We start from the raw sequence: 27,525 nt of genomic DNA, 5'->3' as shown, positions 1-27,525 counted from the left end.
TAACAACAAAGCTCTTCATAGTAAGTCTGTGTCCCTAACAGATGACCCCTCTGTGTATACCAACTTGGTCATTCAAGGTATATCATTTTCCCAAGAGACCAGCCCATTGGACAATAACCTCTATGTCATGGAGCTTATGAATGAAAAGTAATGGGCTACTGCTGTTTTCAAATTAAAATCCTACTATTTGGGGACAAATAGCATCAAAATTTGCCTACTAACAATAGTTTTTCTAAAAGTTACATGGAAAAATATCTGGGCTGGTCCACTGTGTATAAATTTTTCCTAGGGGGCACATTTTAGAAGTCACTAATGGAAAATCCCCAGAATGAAGTTTAGAGAGGTCTGGTTCCTGAGTCATTCCTGGCAGATGTAGTTCCCAATCTTGCATAATTAGGGGAAAGATTGCAGGGTGATGGAGCAGAAACAGCAAGTTTGAGGTAGAATAGAGCATCATGTGTAAAGGTTATTGGAAAGAAACCAAAATCGTCTTTAAATTTCTTCCAACTTTCCTTTGACTATCTTGGAAAACAATGTGTCTTCCCACCTGCCAGTAGGGCTGATCACTTTATTATTCAGCACCTCTTAATTTGAAATACTTGAAGATACAATATTAAAGTTAACTTTTCTTTCGTGGGTTTCAGCCTATTCACTCTCTTTAAGAGTTTTGCTAAATTACCATATCGGAACTTGCTGCTGGGATAGAGTCTTCTTTTCCAAAGACTGTCTTCTGTGTGTTCTAGATCAAGTTCATCGGGGCTTCCTCAAGAGATGCTCGCTTTTGGAGCAAGGCTTGCTGAACCACACAATCTGTACAGACACAGCTCACATCTAGGCTGGGGAGCAAAGATCGCCCTAACCGATTACACACAGGCTGGGCCAAATCTCAAGAACGTGTTCTGCAACAGGATTACAAGCCATTTCTCTGGCAAGTACCTTTCTAAAAGAAAAGTGCACTAAACTATACTGTAGTCAGTATGATTCACACAAAATTAAGGAAAGGACGTTTGTCAGATTCCAAAAAGCATCATAATTGGGCTTGGACAATAGACAAACATATCCTTCTGGACTCTTAAAAAAGGAATGAAACTAAAACTCCCTCCCGGTGCTATTTACAGAACCTCTGTTAACTTTTCGCTAGAGCATTCGTTTTTCCGCCAGCTGCAGCGGTTGTGGTCTCCTCCGCCAGGTAGGGGCGTGGACCAGCCATCCCAGCCCAAAGTATCCGGACCCGCTAGGACCTAGCGGGAGAAGGGTCCTCGCGGAGCCGAGGAGCTGGCGGCTGCGTCTACAGCCGGGAGGGAGGCAGCCAATCAGAAGCCGCCTTTGCGTAGCCGCGCGCCAATCGTACCCGCCGGCCCTGCGGCCACAGTGGCTATTTAAAGGTTCGCTCCGCCGTCCCGCGTGTGGGTCCGTGGGCCGGGGTCTGCAGAGCTGGGCAATCATGGCAAATCACATCGTGCTCGACAACGGCACCAAGATGCCCATCGTGGGGCTGGGCACCTGGAAGGTAAGTGGGTGGCGTAGGGGATGCATCCCCGCGGTCGCGTCGGGCTCGGCGCGGCCTGGGGCGGGGAAGGACCTGGAGTGACCTTGGGCGGCCCCCCGCCGCGGACGCCCCACCTCCGAGGTGCCACAGTCGGGCTGACCGGGCCCTCGGCGGAATCGGGCCTGCGGGCGGGGACCCGGAAGCCCAGGCGGGCCACGGATGCGGGCCGGGCGCTGGCTTCCGTGCGGGGTGGGCGGGGCGGGGTGGATTTGCGCCGGGGGCTTGGGAACTGCCCCCGGGAGGCCGCACTTCCGGACGTTTGGTGGGCCAGTTCCCCAGGCCGCTCTCTGAATTCGACCCCTGCTGGAGAAGCACTGAAGGGGGCCGAAGGAAGGGGCCTGCCCGAGCCCCCGCCGCCCTGGCCCGTGTTTGGAAATCGGGAGGAGCCTGAGAGAGGGAGCAGAAAGAGCTGTGGGGCGTTGAGCGCTGGCCTTCCGTTCCGCTCATCACCGCACCTGTGCCTAAGCCCTTGTTTTTCTTCTGAATTTGTCCTTAATCGTTTCCGATTTTACTCTCTCAGGAATAAGCACCTCAAGGTGCGCCCGGATAATTAAATTAGGTGGCACGAGTTTGCCTAGCAACCGACTATTTCCAAGTCTCCGAACGCGCGGCGCTGAACCCCTGCGCCTGGGCGTGCCTCCTGGGGGCGTCCTGTGTCGGGCAGAAATCCGCGGAGAATCTGGGCGCTCTGGATGGTGCCCAAGGAAGGTTAGCCCGCGTCGGTGTTAAAACTCTATCCGGAAACCTTAACACCACTGAAACCTCTTCACAGCGCTCAAAAGAAATGGTTAGGAATAAAAAGGATAGACTGATTATCTGAAAATTAGGGAGCACAGAAGGGTGTCATTATGGGCGTTGGGCCAAAACCCAGTATTTTTAAGCTGCTTATAAGTCAGCTGTGGGGTATTATATATTGCATTCTGCAGATATAACCCAGGTTTTCCCAGGAACTTTGAAGGTGGTTCTGGACATTGGATATTTACACATGGACAAGGAAAGAAGAGACAGAGGATTGAGTACCCCGTGAAATGGTTTGAAATAGAACAGAGGGTTGTGTTAACTTCTACCCTAAAATCTTGAGTTAATTAAGACGGTGATTAAGAAAAGGGTTATAGGGTTGCCTTACACAGGTGTTTCTTGGCCAAAGTGATCAGAGTATATGTAATGTGTTTCTTTCAAAAAGTCCAGTGGTGGCTCTAAGGGTGTAATTTAATTATGACCGTGATACCCAATTAAATTCCATCTGTCTGTGGTTATCCTCTGGGAATGGATGTGAAAAGACACTTTCCTGGCAACAGCAGATTCCTTTCTGTAGTAACACAGCACACAGACATAACAGACACAACTGGAATAAAAGTCCCACAAAATAATACCTAACCTTGCTAGGTGGGATGCATTCCAGTATTTTTATCCTATTTTGTATATTCAGATATCATGGTGCCAATCTTAGGCCCATCTTTTGAAAATCATTGCTCTCGGGTAAATAAGGAGTAAAAGGTGATGAAGGAAGGTTTTTAATCATTCTCCTGATCAGAAGAAAATGTTCTGAGAAAGACTTCCTGTCACTTTCCCAAAGTAGGGCAGGCTTGGTAATGGCCCAAGATCCCAGGATGGGGGAGAGGGGACTGACTTCAGCCCTGACATTGGTGCTGAAGCAGTAGTGTGGTTTCTGTTCACCAGCCTCATCTCCCTGTGGACTCAAGCGCCGCTCCTGAAGGTCAAAGATATTTAAGTATAAGTCTTAGCCTGAGCAGGGCCACTCCTGGTCCATCGTGGTTTCAACCAAGTAGACAGGTCAGCATCTTAGAATTCAAGGTGGAAGTGAGGAAGTTAACCTTGGTTTTATTAGTTGTTGTGTGTTGCTAAATCTGATAATGAGCTTTAATGTAAAATGGTAGCTGAATGGACTGTTTTCATGTAACAAGGCAACAAAAACGACCATTCTTCAATGGTCACCTGTTTATCATTTGAAATTGCAGTTTATGTTCTTAAACTGTAAAATGATTTGAGCATATTGTACATGAGCCAAGTGGGGTGGCTTTTCTGCTTCCAACAATGAAGAGCCCACTTTCTATTGATAGGACTTGCAAGGTAGCACATTGTCCTCATTCTTTGGATTCTCCCAAGGCAGGATTCTAACAGTGTGGCAGATTTTAAGCCTTGTTTATGCAAAGTTGTGAGGTCCTGGTCTCCCAGTAGTGCCGAATGAGAACACTGTAATCACAGAGCAAGCAGGCCCAGCCTGCTCAGATTGACCTGCAGTTGATCAGGACTCTATTGTCATTTGGTTAATTTAGAGCAGGGGTGAAACCCTTTCCATCACAAAAATACCTTTGTTCATTATCAGAGTCCCTAATCTTTGTCATCAAGTTCCTGAACTGGAAACCAGAATGTTATTTGCGAATAGGAGTTAGGACAAATCAAGGCAGGACCTGTTCCTTAGTCCCCAAAGAACTGCAGCCCACAGGCCTGTTTTTGAAAATAAAGGTTTATTGGCACACATCCATCTGCTTTATTTGTTGTTCATATGGCTTTTGTGCCGCAGCAGCAGAGTTGAGCAGTTAGAAGAGACTGTCTCACAAACCCTAACATGTTTTCTGTCTGGCCCTTTATTGAGGAAGTTTGCTAACTCCACTTTGAGAAGTTTCAAAGTCAAAGGAACTGAAAATACATTTGAGAAGTTAGGTCATAAATGCCTATCTAATTCATGTGTGGCATTTACACTTACAATGTAATACAATGAAATGATTTACACTTACAATGAAAATACAAAATACAGGTGAAACCACTAGTAATTAAAGTCAATAAAAAATAGTAGGATTAGTTTCTCTTAACGCAGATTGAGTTTTTCTGAGGAGAAGCTGATTTAATCGGAAGAGGTGAAACTATTTTTCAGTGACAGCTTTTCTGTGATGTATCTTTCAAGGCATTAGAGGTTGAGGGCCCTGTCTCTATAAAACCTGAGTTCACATCAGAAGCTGTGGTTTCTTGTTCCTTGTGCAGGATTATCGTTGACACGCTGTTCACACACTTCTTATACCCAGTGATGGTTTTTCTTCCCAAAGTGAAGTTTCCTTTGTCTTCTCTCCTGCTAACTAGAGAAAATTTCAAAAATGTCCGTCAGAAAGAACACAGTCCCCTCTTTCCAGAAATCTTCATGGTTAATTCTGCAAAGGATCCAGTTTCTGAGGACTTTGTTTTTTTGCCATTTATAGTGTTTTATAACCTTCCTGTTAGAGCTACGGTTTTTTTTGACCTGCAGAGAGATAGAGAGGCAGATATAAAAGTAACTAGCAAGAGTTACAAGCAAAGGGGAAGCTGATGAGGTTTTAAAAGTGTGTGTAAAAGAAGAGAGACTAATAATTATCTGGGTTGATATTAGTTGGCCAGGAGTATTATAACAGGATACAGGGAGGCCCATCTCGTGGAGAACTTCCCACCACCGTCACTTGGTGCCGTGGCCCCAGAATGTTGTCAAGTTGCTGTTCCCCAGGCTAGAGCTGGAAGGTCCAACAGGTGGACATGCATGGATGAGCCCAAGACACACACTGGGTTAGTGATAGAATCAAATTCAAAATGTGGTACAGTCTGTAGGATTTGTACAGTTTGTTTTTTTGTCTTCTGAGTGTTGTCATATACTGGTTTTCTGCAGATTGGCTGTTTACAGAAGCCGTTTTCATCATTTATCTTCTTTTCAAAGTCTCTCTGGACCACTCTCTTTGCATTTTTTAATGTGGACAGGGAATGGGAAGATGGTGTACTCATGTACTAGTATTCCCTAGTGTATTGAGTGATTTTTTTTTTTTTCACCGTATCTTAACTTGGCTGCATCATTAGTGATAAGGGAAGTTAGCTTTAGTCGTTCTTGGAAGGGTTCTAGATTGAGACAATTAATATTGAATGTAATCTGTAGTCTGTGGCACCTTTTCATCCCAGAGGTGACTTTTCCAAGCCCAGGGGACTTGTCCTCTCACTGACCAGTGTCTCCTTGCCTCTTGAGGTCCAGTCAAGAAGACAGATCTGTCAGCAGAGCATGGCTGTAAAGGTCTTTCTGCTAGGGCTTGAATTATGACATCTCTTACTACCTGCGTGACCTCAGGCAGTTTTATAAGCCTTTCCTTATCTATAGAGATAACAGTATCTATCAGAGTTGTGATGAAGAGTCAGTGCCATAATATAAAACCAGTAAAAACTGGTCCATAGTAAATGGGAGCTGCTGTTATTTTCAGTTTGAGCCATTGGGTGTCAGTTACCGCTAACACTGGTGGGTTCTATTTAGTGACATGATCTGCCTAGGCACAAGCCTTCTGGTAACCAGCATGCCTGCCGCAGGGCCAGCCCAGGGGAGGGCCATTGGCCCCCCCTGCTACAGGGCATGTGACCCCAGGCAGCCTTGCCCGCTGCTGCAGAGGTGCCTCCAAAACGGAGAGGTCAGCACCAACCTTTTCTGCAAGTCTTGTTATGAATTGCTACAACTTCTCAAATCTAATTTGTGAAATGCCCAAAAGTCCTTGTTTCTGTTTTTCTTTTATCTTGAAAGCAGTTTGCTCCTCTTCCCTGCATGTCTGTAGCCAGTCAGCACTGTATCCAGGGAAGTTCAGGGCAGCAGGGTCTTCATGACCTCTTGGAGGTCATTTCTGCCCTTGGCTTTTCTATAAGAACATGCTGTGAACTTTTGTGCCAATTTTTCAGCAACCCTGATTAACCTAGTTGTGCTATTCTGAATCCAAGGAACCAAATAACCAACTTAATCTTAAGCAGAGAAAAAGTGTGTGTGAGGTAGAGATCACTGACCTACAGGATGACCTCAGGTGTACCAGATCCAAGGATGTAAGCAATGTCACCAGGACAGTCTCTCAAGCCTCATCTGCCTCTCACCCCACTTTTTCTAGCAGCTGCTGGCTGCCAGGCCCGCAGCATGGTGACGGCCGACAGAACTGAAAGCTTGTCTTTGGAGGGCCAACTGAAGTCCAGTGATTGGGTCTCATGGGACTGGCTTGGCTCGTGTCTCTGTCCCCGCACCAGTTGCTGTAACAGACACAGTGTGTGGCCAGGCCGGGCCTGGGGAACATGCCCACCCCTCTCTCCAGGGCTGTGCTTCTCTTCTCCGCCCCATTTCTTGAGCCTTGAAGGGTGGGGAAGGCTGCAGCTGCAGCTTCTTAGGTCCTCCAGAGAAGCAGGAGATGACAGATGCTCTGAAGATGTTCTTGACCTTATACCCGGGGGCAGTGCTGGCTCCCTGCTCCCGCTGTGGTGGGGAGCAAGCGCCATGCTGACAGGCTCGTACCAAGTGCTTGTTCCCCGTGCTCCATGTGCTTCCCCTTCACCTGTTCACAGCAGCTGACGTCAAAATGGCAAATGTCTGCAGCTGCTGGCGGCCCTGGGAGTTTTCATTCTTTTCTACCCCAGCTCTCTAGAGGAATCTGTGTATACATTCAGCAGTCCATTGCACATGGGTTTAGTTTTCACCCCTGCTCTGAGCAGGGACAGTGAGGAGAAGCAGTAAGAGTCTATGCAGTCAGTCTGGGTGCTGGTGAATTAAGCTCAGCAGCTGAGCAGGCACTTCCTCCTCAGTGGCCCGGCTTTCCCCTGTAGTGGTCACTCGGATGGTCAGATGGTCTGGGCATGGACAGCCATTCAGCCTCGGCAGTTCTGAGCACAAGCCATCTGGTGGTCTCCGCTGTTCCCGTCCCCCTCCTTTCAGCTCTTCTGTCTGCTGATGCGGCTGAGGCACTGTCTCCTGTCTCTACCTGGTACAGCAGATTCTTGTACAGTGAGAATGGAAGCACAGGCCTTTGACTCTTATTATCGGAAGTGTTCTTGACTTTATGAAATCTCCCAGAAACACTTAAACCCAAGTGATTGCCAGCATCAGAATCTGCATGAAAGGAGAAAGAGCAGAGGGTTTACTGACAGCTCAGAAACAAACGGGAGTTGGGTAAATATACAGCGATTTTTGAAGTATTTTGAGCTGTTTGAAGGGAATAGTATCCCTTATTGTCTGGGGCACCTAATAGATTCAGATAGTGGGGGATTTTCTTTATACAGTGGTTTATAAATCAACAGATGTGAAGAAACAAGGAAATGAAGGCGGCTTTGGCACCTTTTAAGGTGATTTGTGGTGCTTTTAAGTAATTGACAGACTATCCTAAAATGCAGCAATGCGCCGTTTCACCTCGGTCCCCCAGCAGCATCTGAGCGCAGGTCGTTGGGAAGGCTACCCTGGGCCTCGTAGCTGGCCGGGAAGAACGGAGCTTCAGCAAGGAGTAGTGGGGGCGCACTGCCCTCGTCCCTGGGTCGTGTACAGTCTGTGGGGTTTGTTTCATTTCATTTTAACTCCCCTTCTATTCCTTTTCCTTTCAGTCCCCTCCAGGCAAAGTGACAGAGGCTGTGAAGGTTGCCATTGACCTTGGGTACCGCCACTTTGACTGCGCCCATGTGTATCAGAACGAGAACGAGGTGGGGGTGGCCATCCAGGAGAAGCTCAAGGAGCAGGTGGTGAAGCGTGAGGACCTCTTCATCGTCAGCAAGGTGCCACTCTGCAGGGGAGCCTGGGGGATGGACTTCTCGTTCACATTTATCCAGTGATGGCATCACCCTAGGAGCCAAGGCTATAGTCTGGGGCCTCTTAATACACTACAGTTACCCTTCAGCAGGCCATTCCTCCAGGCAGACGTGCTGCCCGGAGACCATTGAGGGCCCTAGAGCTCTCCTGTCCGTGGCTGGCTGTTGGAGGTTCGTTCTCTCTGGACCCATGCGTTAGAGCCCCTTGCGGTTGAGGCTGTGGGTCAGTGCTCCCTTTCCAGGGAGTTATCTTTGAGGATGGAACTGGGTTCCCATCTGCAGACTGGATCTCCTCTGCTGCCCACCATCTTTTTTCTGGAGGCTCTTGGTGCCCGAAGGACACCGGGTAGGGGGCCGAAGCTGGCTCCGTGAAGACCAGCCTAGTAGGAAAAGAGCTTCGAGAACTCATCTTCAGGGCTTAGGGCTGACTTGCTAACGGGTCCATTGTATTTTTTGCCTTCAGTGTTATCCTTCTGGGAGGATTCCTTGACTTGGTTAGCCTACCTTTCTTTGGAAAGTTAGGATCTACTGTGTGAAATGGAAACTTCCTCACCACTATTGAGGGCATCGTGGTGAAGTGGGTGGGTTGTGGGGAGAAGAAAGCGAGTCCTCTGTCGGTGAGCCCTCTGGCTCCTGGCCAGGAAGCAGCCTCCTGCGCGGCGGTGGTAAGGTGGGTTTTCTCGCTGCTTCAGCTGTGGTGCACACACCATGAGAAAAACCTGGTGAGAGGAGCCTGCCAGAAGACGCTCAGCGACCTGAAGCTGGACTACCTCGACCTCTACCTCGTCCACTGGCCAACGGGCTTTAAGGTATGGGCGCAGGGCTTGGACAAGATCCCCGCAGCTGATGTGTAGCCTGTGGCGAGTCACGCCCTCCGTTGTTAGCAGGTTAAGGGTGGGCCCGTGCTCGGGGTGCGGTGCCTGGACCAGCAGCAGTGGCGTTGCCTGGGAACTTGTTAGACACCAGCCCCAGGCCGCACCCGGGCCTTCTGACTCTGAGCCTCAGGTGACTCGGTACCCGTTACAGAGATTGAGGAGCGCTCCTTTTCACTGTGGGGTCGTCAGCTCTGGCGCTCCCCTCTGCCTCAGGCACATGAATACATGCACATCCATACCCTGCACATATTTGTGCATGTATATTCCCATTCCACACACAAGCCCGGTCCTGTAGAAGCTTGATAAATATTTCTTGGCAGCCTGATTCTTTGCGCAAAAGAACTCTAGAGGTATTACGTCCTTTGCCTTCTTTCTAGCCACAGGCCCAGTTTTCTGTTTTGTCAACCAGATTGGAAATACAGGGATTTTACCCCATAGCTCTGTTTTGTTGCACTGTGGTGTCTCCGAGCCTGACTTTCATCTCTTGTTTTTCACGATAAGCCAATGAGTCTCAACAGGGTGATAGTTTTGTAGGCTAGTGACCCAGCCAGGATATGGGCCCCACTAGTCCTGGCTGTGAGTCCTTCCCGTCCACACACGTGTCCATGGCAGGGCTCATCTCACTAACCGAGACTTATCCGTCTCCATCTGACCATCAGCTCCAACCCATTTGATAGAAAAAAATGTCTGGGGCTTCAGGAGTTGTTGGCCCACTTCTTTTTCACATTGACACAGATATGTTCTTGATGATCTTCAATTTGATTGATGAAATCTTCAGCTGCTGTGGTAGTTGGGGATCATCTTTTTAGAACTTCACTTTCAAAGGTGCAGTTCCCCAGCAGGTCTGTGAAAGGCTTATTAATTGATTGATTTTTTTTTTTTACTGCAACAACAGCACGGGAAGGAATTTTTCCCGCTGGATGGGGAAGGCAGCATCATTCCCAGTGAGACCAGTTTTGTGGACACATGGGAGGTAAGGTAGTCCTGACCGGGCCTTCTTTGCTGGTTTCCCTGTTCACTTTGTTAGTGGACCAGGTATGAGTGATCTGTTCTGTTATTTCTTTCACTGCATTTTGTTATTCTGTCACTGTTCTTGCTCTGCCTGTCTCATTTAAGTCAGCCTGGCATTCGTCTTGGTGTGTCTCAGCTTCTGCAGGGTCTAATTTGCTGGCAGTGAGTAGCATGGGCAGCAGGATCTATTAAACTGATGCAAAGGGTGCTTTTCTGATCCTGTCCTTGGGGCACATGTCAGCAGTCAGCAGATTCTCTTTACCTTTAGGCCATGGAAGAGCTGGTGGATGAGGGGCTGGTAAGAGCTATTGGAGTCTCCAATTTCAACCATCTCCAAATCGAGAAGATCTTAAACAAACCTGGCTTAAAATATAAGCCAGTGGTTAACCAGGTAAACATGCAGCACAGAAGCTGGCGTGCATGGGAGACTGTTTTGCTCCTTTCTCATCCTGGTAGCTCTGGTCCACATCACCCAGGGAGCACCCTTGGGCACAGGGAGAGTCCTGATGGACGGTTCAGAATAATGAGGGCACATCCAGGAGCAAGACTTGCATGAGAGAGAAAGGGTTTGAGTCGGCTTGTGAAGTCTGAGGTCTCACTGATGAGCAGCATGCAGGCATTGAGATCCTGAGACTTGTCACAGTTGATAAATGGCCACAGCCAGAAAAAACCCTTAGGGCCTATGGCCACAGCACATCAGTAACAAGATTACTGTTGTCCGGTCACTCGCTGGGACACATACTCTTGTTATACCTTATCTGGGAGATAGGACATGGGTTACACGGGATTTTCTGTCTGGAGGGCAGGAGTGAGGGGAGGGACCTAGTATGTCCCGTGCCCCATGCCCTGCTGTCAGCCTTCTGGTTTGCATTTGCAGATTGAGGTCCACCCATATCTCACTCAGGAGAAGTTGATCCAGTATTGCCAGTCCAAAGGCATTGTGGTGACTGCCTACAGTCCCCTCGGCTCTCCTGACAGGCCCTGGTGAGTTCCCGTGGGATCACATTCCCTTGTCACTTGGTAAAGATTAGAAATGGCTAAAAAGAAAAATCCAGAGTTGAGAGAAATGCATCTGGAGCTAATGTGCAGATCTTCCCAGGAGACTCTTGTTGGGTTTCCTGGTTCTCTAGTACCAGGATGCTACTCCCAAAGGGTTGGGAGTCTGTGACCAAGCTTCAAACCAGGAGGAGACTGGCGGGTTGCTCCCGAGGCCGGTGGGAGTAGAGATGCCGGCTGCCTTGAGTGGTGGTGATGGTGGTTGCTCACATGGGCCATCTTTCTGCTCCAGGGCAAAGCCTGATGACCCTTCCCTGCTGGAGGAACCCAAAATCAAAGCGATCGCAGTCAAGCATAATAAAACCACAGCCCAGGTACAGCCATCTCCAGGCACTCGTGGCTGTTCACAGAACTTTCTGTGTCCCTGGCGGTCTCCTTTAGCCAGGAGGGATGAGTGACCCAGCCCAGTTCCGAGACCCTCTCCCTGCCCATTCCCCCCAGCCTGCCTCCCACCACACCAGAAGTGTGCTGGGATTCCTGGAGTGTGTAGTAGAAGGGGCCCAGGCTGGAAGTTAGAAGGCTGACATGTGGTCTGGGGATAATAGAACCTGCCACAGGTCAGCATTTGCTAACGCAGGTAGAAGCTCACCTCTGTGCTCAGAGACAAGCAGTCATTATTAGCCGCCTTCTCTCAGGTGGCAGGGTGAGTTCCTAGGCATTGGAGAGTCTCCTTGTGACTCATACACCCGGGAGGCACACGGAAGCCCCGGGGGTGGTGGTGGAGAGCAGGACTGTGGGGTCAGACCTCGAGTGTCAGCCCTCCCCTTCATTGGTGTGGCCCTAACATCTCTGTGCCTTGGTTTCCTCATGTGAAGTTCCGGAGTCTCCCTCTTTGGGAGGTGGCTGTGTGGGAGTAGGTGAGAGGGTAAGGTAGATTACTGGACACACCTGTTCACAGGTGCTGATCCGGTTTGCTGTGCAGAGGAATTTGGTTGTGATACCCAAGTCTGTGACACCAGAACGCATTGCTGAGAACTTCCAGGTGAGTCCCAGCTGGGCAGCCCACGTGGGGGTGGGGGAGCTTCTCATCCCAGCCCTGGATTGTCATGTGTGGAACCCCCACCCTCCCGTCACCTCTCAGTCAGGGAGCCGACCCGAATCACCAGCAGCGACATACCTGCCATACACGCACACACTGTGCCGAGGCTTCTCAGCGACTCCGCGTTTGCCCTGAGGAACATTGCTCTCAAGCAACACTGCTGGGCTTTGCACTGGGGCTCCATTACTTACCTTGCCTCAGTTTCCCCCTCTGTAAAATAGTACCTATCTTTAGTGTCATAAAGATAAGATGCAAAAGAGGACTTCACATGATGCTTGGACTCTTCGCAAGTGCTCAGAAATGCTGCTCTGCCAAGTCCATGGACTGCAGAGACCCTGCCCACCGTCAGCCCACCCGCTGCCTCTACCAAGACCTCTCCTAGCAGCAGGCAGAGCCTTAGGACTGTGTCGGGGCACACGTGAGGTGTTCTGTTTGGGTCCTCAGAGCACCTGCCAGAGCAGGTTAGACTGCCTGGCCTCATGCCCTTTGTCGGGGTCCAGGGGTTGCCACTGAGGTCTTGGGGCAACGCAAAGAGCAAAGAAGGCAGCAGGAGCACGAGGGTGCTCACAAGAAGCCACTTTATTCTGCACAAAGCTGTACTTTTTATACGCTATAGTGCTGATTCATGGTTACATAAGTATTGGAGACGCACGTGCGTGTGGCCTTCACAGCCAGGTGTCCGGCCTTCGAGGCCCTTACCTAGCTCTTTACTCGTGGGTACAACACGCCGTGTTTTCAGGGTTTGCCAAGGCCAGACATTTGGGGTGAAGCAGCGGACAGCTGTCCTCATAGAACAGTGGGGAAAGTGGGGTGGGGGGACCTTCCCTACACCCTCCTATTCCTGCCTCTCGCCCCAGGGGTGGGGTTCCGTGCTGGGAGAAGTGCTCTCGGAGGGTCGCGATGCCCGTGCTCCTCTGCTCACTGCGGAAGGCAGCTCTGCCGGGACCCGCCCTCTTCACTTAAGGTCTTGTTTTCCTCAGTGAGCAGCTCGTTTTGCTTGTTCCACTGGCTGCCAGCCGTGTGTCTAACATGCCACTCCCGGGTCACCGGGGAGACCGTGGCCAGGCCTGGGAGGGGAGGGGGCTCACTCTATAGTAGAGGGGACAATTTTCTTCTTCCGTACAGAAGTTTTAACTATTGAAGGTGAAGTAGTAAGACAATGACCACTATGGGAAATACGTATCCTGTTAGAAATGGATCCTTTATTTCATATTTCGTTTTTCAGGGTATTAGAAAAGAAACATTTTTAAATGACTAATCTCATAGTGCTAACATAGTTATTTGACCTTTGCATCTGAGTGTGAAGGCTTCGCACATTTTCCCACAGTTGTTGTAAGCATAGAGTAGGCACAGCCTGTGGCATCTGGCCCAGGGCCAGCCCCTCCCAGGCTCACCTGTTGCTGCTTCAGGCCTCTGCCCGTTTCCTCCTCTGCACTCCGGCCGAGTTCTTCCCAGACAGACCATGGTCTTCATGCAAGTGGCTCTCCTCCCGATAGACCTTTCTTGCCCTCTCTGTCAAGGCCCTATTTGGCATAGGCCCTTCTCAGGCACCATCCTTCAGTTCCCCAGCTGGGATTCATCCCCAGTTCGTATGGACACCCAGTTGCTTCATGGAGTGTCTTGAATTACCTCTCCTTTGCTTTGCTGTAAGTGGGAGCGCGGACATTTCTAATCCATACTAATCCCCACTGGTGCCTCTCACAATACAGGTGCTCGGCAGTGGTTTTGAAATGAACTAAATGGACTAAAAAGTATGATTTTGCCGGGAGTTTCTGGAAGGGAAGGACTGTTGTTGTTTCCTATAGTACTAAGCTGAAGCAGGCCATTCTCTGAGCAGCAATACAGTAAATTTTCTCTTGAGTTCAGTCAGCCTTACCACCCCACTCCCCACGCAGGGCAACTTCTCATCAGTGATCCTGTGCAGAGCTGTTTACATTCCTTGATATTCTGTGTCTGATCTTTACTTGAAAATTTTACTGGAATTTTTTTATTTTTTGAGGTCTTTGACTTTGAACTGAGCAGCGAGGAGATGACGACCTTACTCAGCTACAACAGGAACTGGAGAGTCTGTGCCTTGATGAGGTGAGTGGCTCCCAGGTGTGATGCTTGCGTCCCGGGAGGGTATGCGATGCTGCAGAACAAGAGCATCACTTCGAAGGCCCTACCGTTCTCGTCTTGTTACCACAGAGGTTCTGACTTTGCACATACCCTCGCTTTTCTCACCCACGCGCAGCAGGTAACATTTAAACCTGCACCAGCTGAACTTCACACAGCCACAGGGAAAATGCCAGGGGACCTGCTCTAGATATGTCCCCCCACAGTCCCTGACCCCCGGGTGCACCATTGGCCTAACCTGCAGTGACCACATGTTGCGGCATTTAGTTTTCAAATCTTAGTGACTCGTCTGAAACCAGATGATCCTGGGTGGCTCCTGTCCTGCCCTCCTGGAAGAATTTACGTGTAACTCTACCTTATAACGACTAATAAGAAGAGTAGGAAGACCATGGCTTGGGGTTCTGACACAGAGAAGCCACACGACTGAGAAAATCACCCAGCCCCCCTGACAGCAGAGCCCCTGAGGCCCCTCCAGCTGCACGTACACTGGGTCCTTGAATCCCCTCTGATGCGTAGTTTGGGATCTGAGGGAGATGACAGAAGGTTTGTTGTTTTCGTCTTTTCCTATTCAAGCACCTGTGTGTCACATGTACTGACTGTTTAACATCTCTTATGTTATTATCATCTTACTATTGAAGACGGTAGGATGCTGTCTGGGCCTGCCAGTGAGACTGAGTTACCAGGAGGCAGGAATCTTGTCTCACTGCTTGCATGCCCGGGGCACAGTGCCGGGCACACAGGGAGAGTGACGTCTGGCACACATGTGCCCATTGATGAGAGCCCAGGCCGGAGGGTTCTGGACGGTGGGCCGTTGCCCCAAGTGCAGACCCATGAACTGCAGTCTCAGAACTGGCTTGGTGCCCCCGAGGCCTCTGTGCCTGCCTATAATAAGACTCACTATTTCTGTCTTTTTGTAGTTGGTTATGGTCGAAATCTCCTCTTGAAAAAGCTAATGTGTTCTTCCTCTCTCCTTGCAGCTGTGCCTCCCACAAGGATTATCCCTTCAAGGAAGAGTTCTGAGGCTGTGGGTCCCTCTCTCCCCAGGTGACCTGTTCCAGCCTCATTTTTCCCATGTGTAACATAGTACGGCCTGTGTCCCTTGGCACTGGGTCAGCAACTTACCTGTGAACCCAGCGAGGGCACGGTCAGTGTGCAGTTGGGTCCAGAGAGTGCTGTTAGTAGATTAGAAGTCTCCTCTGGTTTTCTTTGCCCTTGTCCAGCTGGGGAAAGTACAACCTCAATACCCTCTTCTGACTAAGTTGAAACTACAATCAGAATAGTATCACTAACAATTAGATTTTGGCTGCTTAGAACTGTAATCCTTTCAGCCAGACTTATTGCTTCAAATAAGAAGTGCTTTTGTGAACCTGATGCTGTTCGATTTTTTTTGTTCAAACAATACGCCACCTCCTGTCCGCCTCAGCTGTCATCTCAGATACCCATAAAGCAGGCCACCTCCCCTGGACCACTGGAACGAGTACGGGATGTCTTCCTTTTTATTTGGGGGGTCCTTACCACAGTACTCCACCCATTTAAGGTGGTGGGTCTCATCTGGCTGCACATTGGAGCTGCCTAGGGAGCTTTAAATGCTGGATGCCCAGACCTCACTCCTAGAGACCCATCTGTTTGGTCCAGGGTGTACCCAGGCCATCAAGAGTTTGCAAGCCCCCAGGTGATTCTGTAGCGCAGCCAAGGCTGAAAGCCACAGCTTTAGGGCTGAGCCAGGACAAAAACCCATTTTCAGTGTCACAGATTGGCCTTTCCCTGTGAAGGACAAAGTCATATGTTTACCAAGGCTGCACCACCACTCACAAGGAACTGGTTTCATGAAGCTAATTATCTAAACCAGAGGGAAGAAAAGTATCGGTTAGTGGCATCTGTATTAGCTCAGTGTGCCATAACAAAGTACTGTGGCCTGGGTGGTGTTCCCAAGTTTATTTCTCACAATTCTTGAGGCTGGAAGTCAGAGATGAGGGAGCCAGCAGGGTCTGGTTCTGGTTAGAGCCTTCTCCCTAGGTTGTAGACAGCCTTCTCACTATGTCTTCACATGACAAGGTGGGGGGGGGAGAAAACAAATGCTTAACCGAGTTATAAAAGCACAAGGCCTTTTGTTTTGACTTTTACAAATGCTCTTGCTTATTTTTATGAGTAACGTTTCCTTGTCCAGAATTAAATTGACAAACGCCAGCAAAGGGATGAGATGGTCAAGTGTTGCCCTCAAATTTCATAGTTTTTTTTTGCTGCTGACCTTACTGGATGAATATAGCCCCTAGTATAAGGTGGCATTAACTTTTGCACAATTATCCAGGTATAAAATGCACCCCCAAGGGTTTAGTTAATCGGGTAACAGGACGCCGAGCCCTGTCTAGGGATGAAGAGCACCCGGCCCCTGAGTGGCTGGGGTTGAGCCAGTTCGGGGACCCAGAGCCCCAGCTGCTCACTGCCTGCAGCCCTGGGCCCGAGCCCCTCTCTTCCTGGCACCTGCTTGCCACAGTTGGCTCTGCGGGCTGCACCTTACCCCAGGTTAAACTGCAAACCTGTTCAGTCACCCTCTAAATCATCAGGAGTGCACTGTCGTTTCATTCTAAGTGTGCCACATCATCTCTGACCTAGGCCCCAGCCCTGGGTCTCCAGTTGGTCAAGAATTGGCTTAAACACTGGAAAAACTGAGGTAACCACTAGTAAGAGTTTTTTAATTAGATGCTTGCCTAATAGATCCCTTCTTAAGACTACTGTCAAAACAAGGCAATTTCAAAGTCATTCAGGTGTGTGAACCACTGAAGAGGCTGTCTGCCCGCCCTCTTCCCTTCTTTCTAGCAGAAAGATTAAGTAAACAGGTCCCTGAGCAGGAGTCCTGCCTGGGAGGTGGCGGAGGAGAACCAAGGCCCGTCACAGACTGAGTCTGAACTTTGAGGGTAAAATAGGGGTGTGGGCGGCAGGCAGAGCAGCCTCGGGGCAGGTGCAGCTTGGTGCTGCAGTGGCATGAGAGCAGCACGAGGCAGTGGCCTTGGGGCAGCCAGCTTCCTTCCCCCACTAACAGCTGATCCGGGGTGGGACAGAGGCGCCAGGGCGTCTCACAGATGGGGGCCGCTTTCCCAGTGGAGAGCCCCTCCCCTTTATGGAATGGAACCCCCAATCTTCCTGGACAGGTTCCAGCCCAGCCTCAGGACTCTGGTGGGCTCACCGTCATAAGGGACGTGACCCTCCAGGGGACCAAGTCCATAGGAGTCACAGGACAATAGTGCTAGCCCCATCTTTTGAGGAACATTGTTGGGAGTCTCAAAATATATTCATGAAACAGTTTTAGTTTTACTGAGCCCAAGTTGCAGCCAGAGAGTAGAATTAAGATGAGACCAACTGAAAGAACTAAGTTTGATTGAATTGCATTGGGTGACTAAGACCTGCGCTTGAAAATCTGAACAAAGGTAGGACACCTGTGATTTCAAACAGCGTGGTTTCTCAAGGTCCAGTTTCACAGGGCAAGGTTTCTCAACACTGTCATCCTTCATGTTGATAGAGATCCTGAACCAACTTGTGGTGCAGCATTGGAAATGCTGGGGAATGGAAGCAGGCGTTCCAGGCCTACATGGTGCCTGCCGGCAGAACCCTGCGCGGTGCCCACCCAGGAGAAGCACAGTCAGGGTCGGGTCCAGCCCAGGAAGGCTGCCTAGAGAGACTGCAGAGATTGTCCGGGGTGGGGTGCGGGGTGGTTCATGGCTCCCTAGCATCCAGCTGCAGGTCACACCTTGTCTTTCTGTCCCTTTAAAGTTTTTTGTAGTTCTGCTCAAAGGAAGACTGTGGTCTCCAGGATTCTGAAGAAACCCTCCCTCCCTCGCTCTCTCCCTGCTTGGGCACAGCAGGCCCTCAGTAATTTCAGTCCCATGAACGAGCGAGTGAATGAATGAAGGGTTTCCTTATACAACAGCTAGCTATTAAAGCATTCTAGTGAGAAATCTGTGTGTTTCAGACCCCAGAGTGGCTGCTCAGTACTGAATAGTGGCCTAAAATGCACAAAAGAGTGGCAGAGGGTTCTACTTACAGACTGAATCTTCATTGCGACTCCATTCTGAATCCATGACTCTGGCAAATCAGTCTACTAACTTCCACTTCCCCGGCCTGCTGAATGCCTACCTCCTAATGGTCATGAGGATTAAATGAGATAAAGGCTTATCCCAGGCCTTGCACAGAGCACTCAATACATGCTAGCCATTCTTACTGATATAATGCCACCATTATTATTGTAATCAAATGTTGGCAACAGAAGCAAACACAAGTGTGGCTCCCAGCTTGCAGACGGTGCCCAGAGTGGAGCTGTGCCCGGAGAGGGGTTCTGTCTGCAGGAGCAGGGCTTTCTCCATGTGCTGGACTTTGTCCAACCACGTGCCCAGGAAGGGCAGCCCCTAAAACATTTTTCAGTGAGCTGCTCACTGTGGGCTTTTGTTTCCAACCTCAAGGATTGTGCTTTCTGGCAAGAGGAGTAAGCCTTGAAGTAAATGCAGCCCGTGTGTTGGTAAGGAGTATCTTTTCATGTGATACATCATTGAGTGTTAGAGGTCATCTGATCCAATGTTTCTGTAATCCAGTGTTTCCCAATTAATCTCCGGCAGCAGACTCCTTTCCCATAAAGAAGTCCTTTGTGAATCCTCAATATGGAAGCCAGATAAAGGCCAGAGCTTCTGTGGTTTCAGTCGGGGAGGAGTCTGGGAACCAAACCAGTCAGTATCCCCCTGCACACAACCGCTCACCCATGAGGGCCCTGGAACATAGTTCCAAAGCCTGGGAGACAGCCCTTTGTATTTTATTTTTGCTTGTTTGTTTTTCGCAACTGTAAACTTTCTTTCATACCATTGCTGGAGTTCAGGAGCTCTGGAGTGGCTTGGCAGGGTGGTTCTGAGTGGGGGGGGGGGTCTCTCGTGAGGTGGCAGTAAATACCAGGGCTGGGACTGCATCATGTGAAGGCCTCCGTGGTGGAGGACCTGTCGGAGAGGGTGCACTCGGTCACCGGAGGCCTCAGTTCCTCTCCCCCTGTACCTTTCTGTAAAGCTGCTGGTGTTTATGGCACAGTGGCTGACTCTCCCAGAGTGAGTGGTCCAGGAGAGTGCAAAGTGAAAGCTGCAATGTCTTCCGTTATCTAACTTCAGAAGTCACACAGCATCATTTCCACAAAAGTTCAACGCTGTTTACTGGACGCTGGAGACTGGCTACCACAATTTGCAAACCTAGAACTACATATTGTTGGGAAAGCACTTGAGAAATAACGATAAACACGCAAACCGTATTTTAAGAGACTATATGTTCGGGTGGGTGTGCTCATCCAAGCAACCCTGTGGTTTTATAACAAACAGGATCAGAGGTGAAGTGACCAGCCAAAACTCACACAGCAATTAGTGACAGAAATGCATTACATCATAATAGTATTACCATGACATTCCATTGTAATAAAAATTAATGACAGCTTACCCACATTTACAGCCTTATCACCAGGTGATCCTGGTTACATTAATGATAGGTCATGTTGATAATACACGCTCTTAATGTGATGTAATGGGAACAGCCCTTTACCCCTATGATCCTCCACCCCAAAGCCAAAGACCCCACTCATGAGAAACACAGACAAATTAGAATTGAGGGTCTTTCTACAAAATATCTGACCAATGCTAATACTAAAAACAATTGTGAAAAACAGAAAAAGTATAAGCAGCTGTCACAACAAAGAGGAGCCTGGGAACATGATGGCAAAATGTGTGGGGTCCTGGGATAGGAAAAAGGATTTGGCATAAAAACTAAGGAAATTGGAATAAAATATGGTCTCTATACTATAATTTATTCATATTGGTTCACTAATTATGCCAAATGTGCCTAATTAATGTAATATGGTAATAATGGGAAACTAGGTGTAGAGTATATGGGAACTCTGCACTATCTTCAAAATTTTTCTGTAAATCTAAAACTATTAAAAAATAAGATGCCTATTCAGCAAAGGCAGTTCTAAGAGGACAGTATATAGTAATCTAGGCCTATTTAAAGAAGGAAGAACAATCCCAAATGAATAGTCTAAATTCACAATTATTGGAAAAAAAGAGAACAAATGAGGCCCATAGTCAGCAGAAGGAGGGACGTAATAAAGATCAGAGAAGAAATAAAATTGAGAAAAATAAAACAATAGAAAAAACTAATGAAACCAAGAGATGATTCTTTGAGAAAATAAAATAGATAAACCCCTAGCCAGACTTACCAAGAAAAAAAGAGTACACACACATAAACAGAATCAGAAATGAGAAAGGAAAAATCATGATGGACACCACAGAAATACAAAGAATTATTTGAAAATACTATGAATATCTGTAGGCTAAAAAACTTGATAACCTAGAAGAAATGGACAACTTTCTAGAAAAATACAACCTTCCAAGACTGACCCAGAAAGAAACAGAAAATCTAAACAGACCAATTACCAGCAATGAGATTGAATCGGTAATCAAAAAACTACCCAAGGACAAAACACCCGGACCAGGTGGATTCACCACTGAATTTAATCAGACATTTAGACAAGACATAATACCCATTCTCCTTAAAGTTTTACAAAAAATAGAATAGGAGGGAATACTTCCAAACTCATTCTATGAAGCCAGCATCATTTGAATACCAAAACCAGGCAAAGACCCCACCAAAAAAGAAAACTACAGACCAATATCCCTGATGAACGTAGATGCAAAAATACTCAATAAAATACTAGCACACTGAATTCAAAAATACATCAAGAGGATCATACACCATGATCAAGTGGGATTCATCCCAGGGATGCAAGGATAGTACATCATATGAAAATCCATCAACATCATCTACCACATCAACAAAAAGGACAAAAACCACATGATCATTTCCATAGATGCCGAAAAAGCATTTGACAAAATTCAACATCCATTCATGATAAAAACTCTCAATAAAACAGGTGTAGAGGGCAAGTACCCTAACATAGTAAAGGCCATATATGACAAACTGACAGCCAGCATCATACTGAACAGTTAGAAGCTGAAAGCTTTTCCTCTAAGATGAGGAACAAGACAGGGATGCCCACTCTCCCCACTGTTATTCAACATAGTACTGGAGGTCCTAGCCACGGCAATCAGACAACACAAAGAAATAAAAGGCATCCAGATTGGTAAAGAAGACATCAAACTGTCACTGTTTGCAGATATTGTACATAACAAACCCTAAACAACCCATTCCAAAACTACTAGAACTAATATTTGAATTCAGCAAAACTGCAGGATACAAAATTAATACACAGAAATCTGTTGCATTCCTATGCACTAACGATGAACTAGCAGAAAGAGAAATCAGGAAAACAATTCCATTCACAATTACATAAAAAAAAAAACCTAGAAATAAACCTAACCAAGGAAGTGAAAGGCATATGCCCTGAAAACTACAAGACACTCTTAAGAGAAATTAAAGAGGACACTAACAAATGGAAACCCATCCCATGCTCTTGGGTAAGAAGAATTAATATTGTCAAAATGACCATCCTGCTTAAAGCAATCTACAGATTCAATGCAATCCCTATCAAAATACCAACAGCATTCTTCAACAAATTACAGAAAATGATTCTAAAATTCATGTGGAACCACCAAAGACCCTGAATAGCCAAAGCAATCCTGAGAAGGAAGAATAAAGCAGGGGGGAATCTCGCTTCCTAACTTCAAGCTCTACTACAAAGCCACAGTAATCGAGACAATTTGGTACTGGCACAAGAACAGGCCCACAGACCAGTGGAACAGAATAGAGAGTCCAGATATTAACCCAAACATATATGGTCAATTAATATACGATAAAGGAGCCATGGACATACAGTGGGGAAATGACAACCTCTTCAACAGCTGGTGTTGGCAAAACTGGACAGCTACATGTAAGAGAATGAAACTAGATCATTGTCTAACCCCATACACAAAAGTAAGTTTGAAATGGATCAAAGACCTGAATGTAAGTCATGAAACCATAAAACTCTTAGAAAAAAACAGAGGCAAAACTCTCTCAAATATAAACATGAACAACTTCTTGAACATGTCTCCTTGGGCAAGGGAAACAAAAGTAAAAATGAACAAGTGGGACTACATCAAGCTGAAAAGCTTCTGTACAGCAAAGGACATCAGTAGAACAAATACTCATCTTACAGTATGGGAGGATATATTCATAAATGACATCTGATAAGGGCTTGACATCTAAAATATATAAAGAGCTCATGCACCTCAACAAACAAAAAGCAAATAATCCAATTAAAAAGTGGGCAGAGGATCTGAACAACACTTCTCCAAAAAAGAAATGCAGATGGCCAACAGGCACATGAAAAGATGCTCCACATCAGTAATCATCAGAGAAATGCAAATTAAAACCACAATGAGATATCACCTCATACCAGTTAGGATGGCCACCATCCAAAAGACAGACAGCAACAAATGTTGACAAGGATGTGGAGAAAGGGGAACCCTCCTACACTGCTGGTGGGTATGTTTTAGTTCAACCATTGTGAAAAGCAGTATGGAGGTTCCTCAAAAAACTCAAAAAGAAATACCATTTGGCCTAGGAACTCCACTCCTAGGAATTTACCCTAAGAATGAAGGAGCCTAGTTTGAAAAAGACATACATACCCCTATGTTTATTGCAGCACTATTTACAATAGCCAAGAAATAGAAGCAACCTAAGTGTCCATCAGTAGATGAATGGATAAAGAAGATGTGGTACATATACACAATGGAATATTATTCAGCCATAAGAAGAAAACAAATGCTACCATTTGCAACAACATGGATAGAGCTGGAGAGTATTATGCTCAGTGAAATAAGCCAGGCAGAGAAAGACAAGTATCAAATGATTTCACTCATCTGTGGAGCATAAGAACAAAGAAAAACTGAAGAAACAAAACAGCAGCAGACTCACAGAACCCAATAATGGACTAACAGTTACCAAAGGGAAAGGGACTGGAGAGGATGTGTGAGAAGGGAGGGATAAGGGGAAAAAAGGGGCATTACGATTAGCCCACATAATGTAGGGGGCCATGGGGAGGGCTGTACAACACTGAGAAGACAAGTAGTGATTCTATAGCATCTTACTATGCTGATGGACAGTGACTGCAATGGGGTATGTGGGGGGGGCTTGATAATGGGGGGAGTGTAATAACCATAATGTTGCTCATGTATTTGTACATTAATGATACCAAAATAAAAAAAATACATGATTCCTGTGCCTCATAGTAGACCAATTAAGGTCAGTATTTCTAGGTGCAATACCCAGGCATCAGCTTTTAATAAAAATAAATAAATAAGAATGCAAATAATGATAAACCTCATCAGTGGTGATGAGAAGTAAATGAACCTGGAAAAGACATAATACATAGTAATGATTATGATTATAATTATCATTTTCTTGATCTCTGTTTTTGTCCCCAAACTCATCTCTTTGTTATTCTGCATATTTCCATGTGTCCTGGAATTTTCAACTTTACTCCCTCTTCTGCATTTTTGGTCATTCTGTAGCTATCTTGGGGCAACTTTTTTGACATTTGCCTATACAGCGTTTGCGTCAGAACTCATTTTGCTGATGCAACATAAGCTCTGACTACTGGAAGTGAGAACAGGGGCACAGACTGTCCTGATTTTCACGTAGTCTCAATCTGCCCACTCCATAATAGCGTCTGTGCCAGTACTTCATTTGCATTTTGCTGAGCCAGCATGAATTTTTATAAGTTCAGGGCTGTCCAGAGAATGCTTCAGTAAGAATTGAGTTGACAAAAAATGGGATGGATCATTTATCACCTTTGTAGAAACAAGATGAATTTCTGTTTTCAACTGGAGTAAGAAATTACAAAGGACTCCTGGGTCTGACCACGTGAAAAATTTAAATGGTACAAAAGAAAGATAACTCAATATAAAAAGATAAGACACACCTTGGAAAAAAATATGTTTTATATCAAAATGAAAAGGACTTAATAAGTATGTTTTTATTAAGGCCAATTTTAAATAATATTTGTTGTTTCCTTCACTAAGAAAAAGAACATTTTATATCATGACCCATATAGACTTACACTGAAACAAATGTTTCATATACTGTGTGAAATTGATATTTTTATTCTATTCTGATCAGAATGTAATTTTCTTATATTTTTATTCTGTTCTAATTTTTTTCTTTAATGCTGGTCATGAGCAATTTAATCAATTTCATAATCTACTGAATTATGATTTAGTTTCAAAAAAGCAGTGATATCAAGAGATCCTATAAATCCATTACTGGATAAAGAATATACATAGATTTTTATGTATAAAAACAACTTTTTACAGTTTTTAAAATGTGGAAAAACCATTTTTAAAAAACAGCAAAAGCTCAGCCTCACTTCTTACCCAAGATATACAAATTATAAACAAGGATAAAATACAATTTCCACCTACTGAATTAGCAAAAATTAAAAGCAATGGTATCTAATACTGATAATGAAGTTTTTTCCTTAGTGTGGTTTTTATTAATACTCCAGTGCAAAACAAATTTGAGGTGGTTTTATGTACTGAATTTGCCAAACACAATGGATGGCAGAATCTATTGAGGCAATTTTGTTTGATAAGCAATTTGGTAGTACATTTGTGGAGTCATAAAAATGTTCATACCCAAAAGTAATTCCACTTCTGGGAATTTGTCCCAGTGAAGCAGTTTAAAGAAAAAGAAAAATCTCTATGCACAACTTTTCATATCATTACTTAAATAGTGGAAAATGAGAAGCAGTCTAAATCACCAAGAATAGCACAATATTTAAATAAGCTATACTCCATCAACTCAAAATATTTTGCAGCTCAGAAAATAATTATGACTTTGAAGCAACATGAGTAAATGTTCAGGCTAACAAATGCACAAGTTATTAAAAAAACTCTATATGTGTTTCAATTACTATGGCTGCATAAAAAATTAGCCTGAAACTTGGTGGCATGAAACAACCATTTATTACGGATCAGGAACTCAGATGGGGCATAAGTGTATGGCTTATATGGGGCCACCATGCCCTGTGTCTCAGCTAAACCTGGATCATATGACACTCGTTTGCCTACAGGTCTTGTAGTTGATGATTGCCATCAGCTGAGACCCCAGATGGCCAGAGCACCTCCGTGTTGACTTCCTTGGAACGTCGTGGCTGGGTTCCCAGGGTGAGAATCCCCAGATGGAGAGCTGAGCCAGGCAGAAGTCTTATATGACCTAGTCTTGGAAATTGTGCAATGTTATCTCTTATTTCCATTCATTGAGACAATCACAAAGTCCTGTGTGGTTGCAAAGGGGAAGGGAAAGAGACTCCCTTCTCACAGGACAGTGACAAGTTTCTGGACAAGCATGTAGGGCTGGAAATGTTGCTCTGGCCATTTTTCAGAAAATACTATCTACTGAAAGACGTGATCTGGTTAAAACCACATAAAAATGGCAGAAGTATTAGGATTAGGACTAGGAAGAAACACAGAAAAATGAAAACTTGGTTTAAAAAAAACATTACTGTTTGGCAATGTTCTTTGGACAATAAGTAAAAAATTATTAATAAAGTTATATTAATAAGGAAGTAAGCTGACAAACCTTCAGAAATTGTTCCCAGGGGAACCTCCACTTCCCTTGGCCCCTCCATTTATAAAATGCCGCTGTTCTCATTTCCAGTTGTCAGCACTTGGCCCATTGCAGTATCAGTGAGCCGCCCATATTTGGAAGGTGGGCGTGAGCAGAGGCCCATGCCCTTTGCCCTCCTCGCCCCTTCATCACCTGACATCTCACCACTTGGGCAGCCTCCCTCACCGAAGACCTCCCTTGTCCGTCACTAAAGGAAAAAGGAGTGGGGGGCAACTCTCCTCTCATTTACTGATAAGCCCTCAGCTTCACCTTAGCATACCTGTGTCCTCACTTGTCTTTTTTCTTGGCAAAAGACCCCTTCTTCCTTCGCAGTCCCTCCACTGTTCCCTTGACCGTCCTTCCCACCTTCTCCACAAGGTGTCCCACTGTCACATACAGTGTCCTCTTTTTTTCTAGCATCTTTACCTTCTCTCCCTGACTGCATCCTTTCTCTCTGCCTGCAGACATGCCCGGGTCCTCCATCCCGCCATTCATGCCACCCGCTCAGATGGTCGTCCAGGGTTGTGTCTGCTTCAGTGAAACGCTTCAAGGGAAGTGCTCCCTCTGGCTGTTTCCATGTCCTCCCACCCGCTCCTGACTCCAGTGATTTACCTGGCAGGTTTGTCTCCCACCACCAACCTCATCTGGCTTCTTAAATATCCTCTTGATGTCCTAATTCGCAGATCAAATGACCTTTTCTCCATCTCCATCCTCTCTCCCTGCAGCGTGAAGTTGTATTTTCACCATTTGTGTCCTAAACCTCTACTTCCAGGCTGTCTGGCCCCACTCTCCGCTGTCTCTGCCCCACATCTTTGACCACCTTTTCACAGTCCTTCAGTCCCTGCTGTCCTTCCACTCGCATCCCGTAGCTACATTCAGTTATTCTCAGAGCTTCTACTACCATCCAGTGACTCCTCCACTGAGCTGAATATTTCACTCACCCTGCATCTGTACGGGATTAAAAATGTAATTTTCAAATGAAGTACCTAGAACGAATGAAGCTTAATCAGGCTGGATAGCTGTAAAAGTCCACTAGGTGTCCTCAGTCTTTCTTGGATTTAAATGCTCAGTCTTTCAGTTTGCATGGCCTGTCTCTGTAAACGAGGACCCTGGTCCAGGCCTCCAGGGGGGTCCCTGGCTCTCCAGGATGGTGTCCTTTGCTGGCCTCTTGGGCGCTTGAATCTTGAACCAGCTGCTATCTCATTCCAGGGCTGATGAGGTCATTAGCAGGAGGGGCCACCTGAAGAATCCTTAGCCTCCAGCACCCTCCTACCATCTTCTCCTTCTTCTCCCTTAAAACTCCTGATCCAGAAGAAAGCAGGCTTTTTATCTTCACCTCCCTTATGTCGTATTTACCCTCCTCCAGATTTCCACCTGAGCTTAAATTAAACCTGGGCAGGAGCCTAGCTGTTGATGAGCCAGTAGGGGAAGAGGGAAGTGAAGGAATTTGTTGAATTCTCTCCCAAGACGATATCCTGGCTTGAAGACTTTTTTCCTGCCCCAGAATCCTATTTTGAATGTCAAAAGTTGAATATCAGCCTGGCCTTTTTCTAGACAATCCTGTAACAGGTTCTAATCTTTTCCCAGACATGTGGTTGCCTAAGGCAGACTATGTGTAAAGGTCACAGACTCAAGAAGACAAGAGAGAAAATTATACACAATTTAAATTTATTCCTTCAGTTATAGTATTG

At 46.5% G+C, this 27,525-nt stretch overlaps 1 protein-coding gene across 2 annotated transcripts in view; it reads left to right on the top strand.

Moving 5' to 3' along the window:
• The window catches only part of AKR1B1 (aldo-keto reductase family 1 member B), a 111,409-nt gene extending 95,829 nt beyond the window's left edge, over positions 1–15,580 (top strand). The window contains exons 2-12 of one of the 2 annotated variants that reach the window (XM_036905576.2): positions 1,142–1,385; positions 2,070–2,257; positions 7,913–8,080; positions 8,806–8,922; positions 9,884–9,961; positions 10,268–10,390; positions 10,877–10,983; positions 11,288–11,369; positions 11,954–12,037; positions 14,094–14,176; positions 15,187–15,580. In XM_036905576.2, the coding sequence (XP_036761471.2) occupies positions 1,142–1,385; positions 2,070–2,257; positions 7,913–8,080; positions 8,806–8,922; positions 9,884–9,961; positions 10,268–10,390; positions 10,877–10,983; positions 11,288–11,369; positions 11,954–12,037; positions 14,094–14,176; positions 15,187–15,229 (1,317 nt within the window). In that variant the 3' untranslated portion in view covers positions 15,230–15,580. Of the gene's footprint in view, positions 1–1,141; positions 1,511–2,069; positions 2,258–7,912; positions 8,081–8,805; positions 8,923–9,883; positions 9,962–10,267; positions 10,391–10,876; positions 10,984–11,287; positions 11,370–11,953; positions 12,038–14,093; positions 14,177–15,186 lie in introns of those variants that run through there. The other variant, XM_036905578.2, reaches the window with a different exon arrangement.
• Positions 15,581–27,525: the final 11,945 nt, after the last annotated feature.

This window comes from Manis pentadactyla, chromosome 7 (assembly GCF_030020395.1).
Source record: "Manis pentadactyla isolate mManPen7 chromosome 7, mManPen7.hap1, whole genome shotgun sequence".
Taxonomy (NCBI): domain Eukaryota; kingdom Metazoa; phylum Chordata; class Mammalia; order Pholidota; family Manidae; genus Manis; species Manis pentadactyla.
This window is presented reverse-complemented; position numbering and strand designations above follow the sequence as displayed.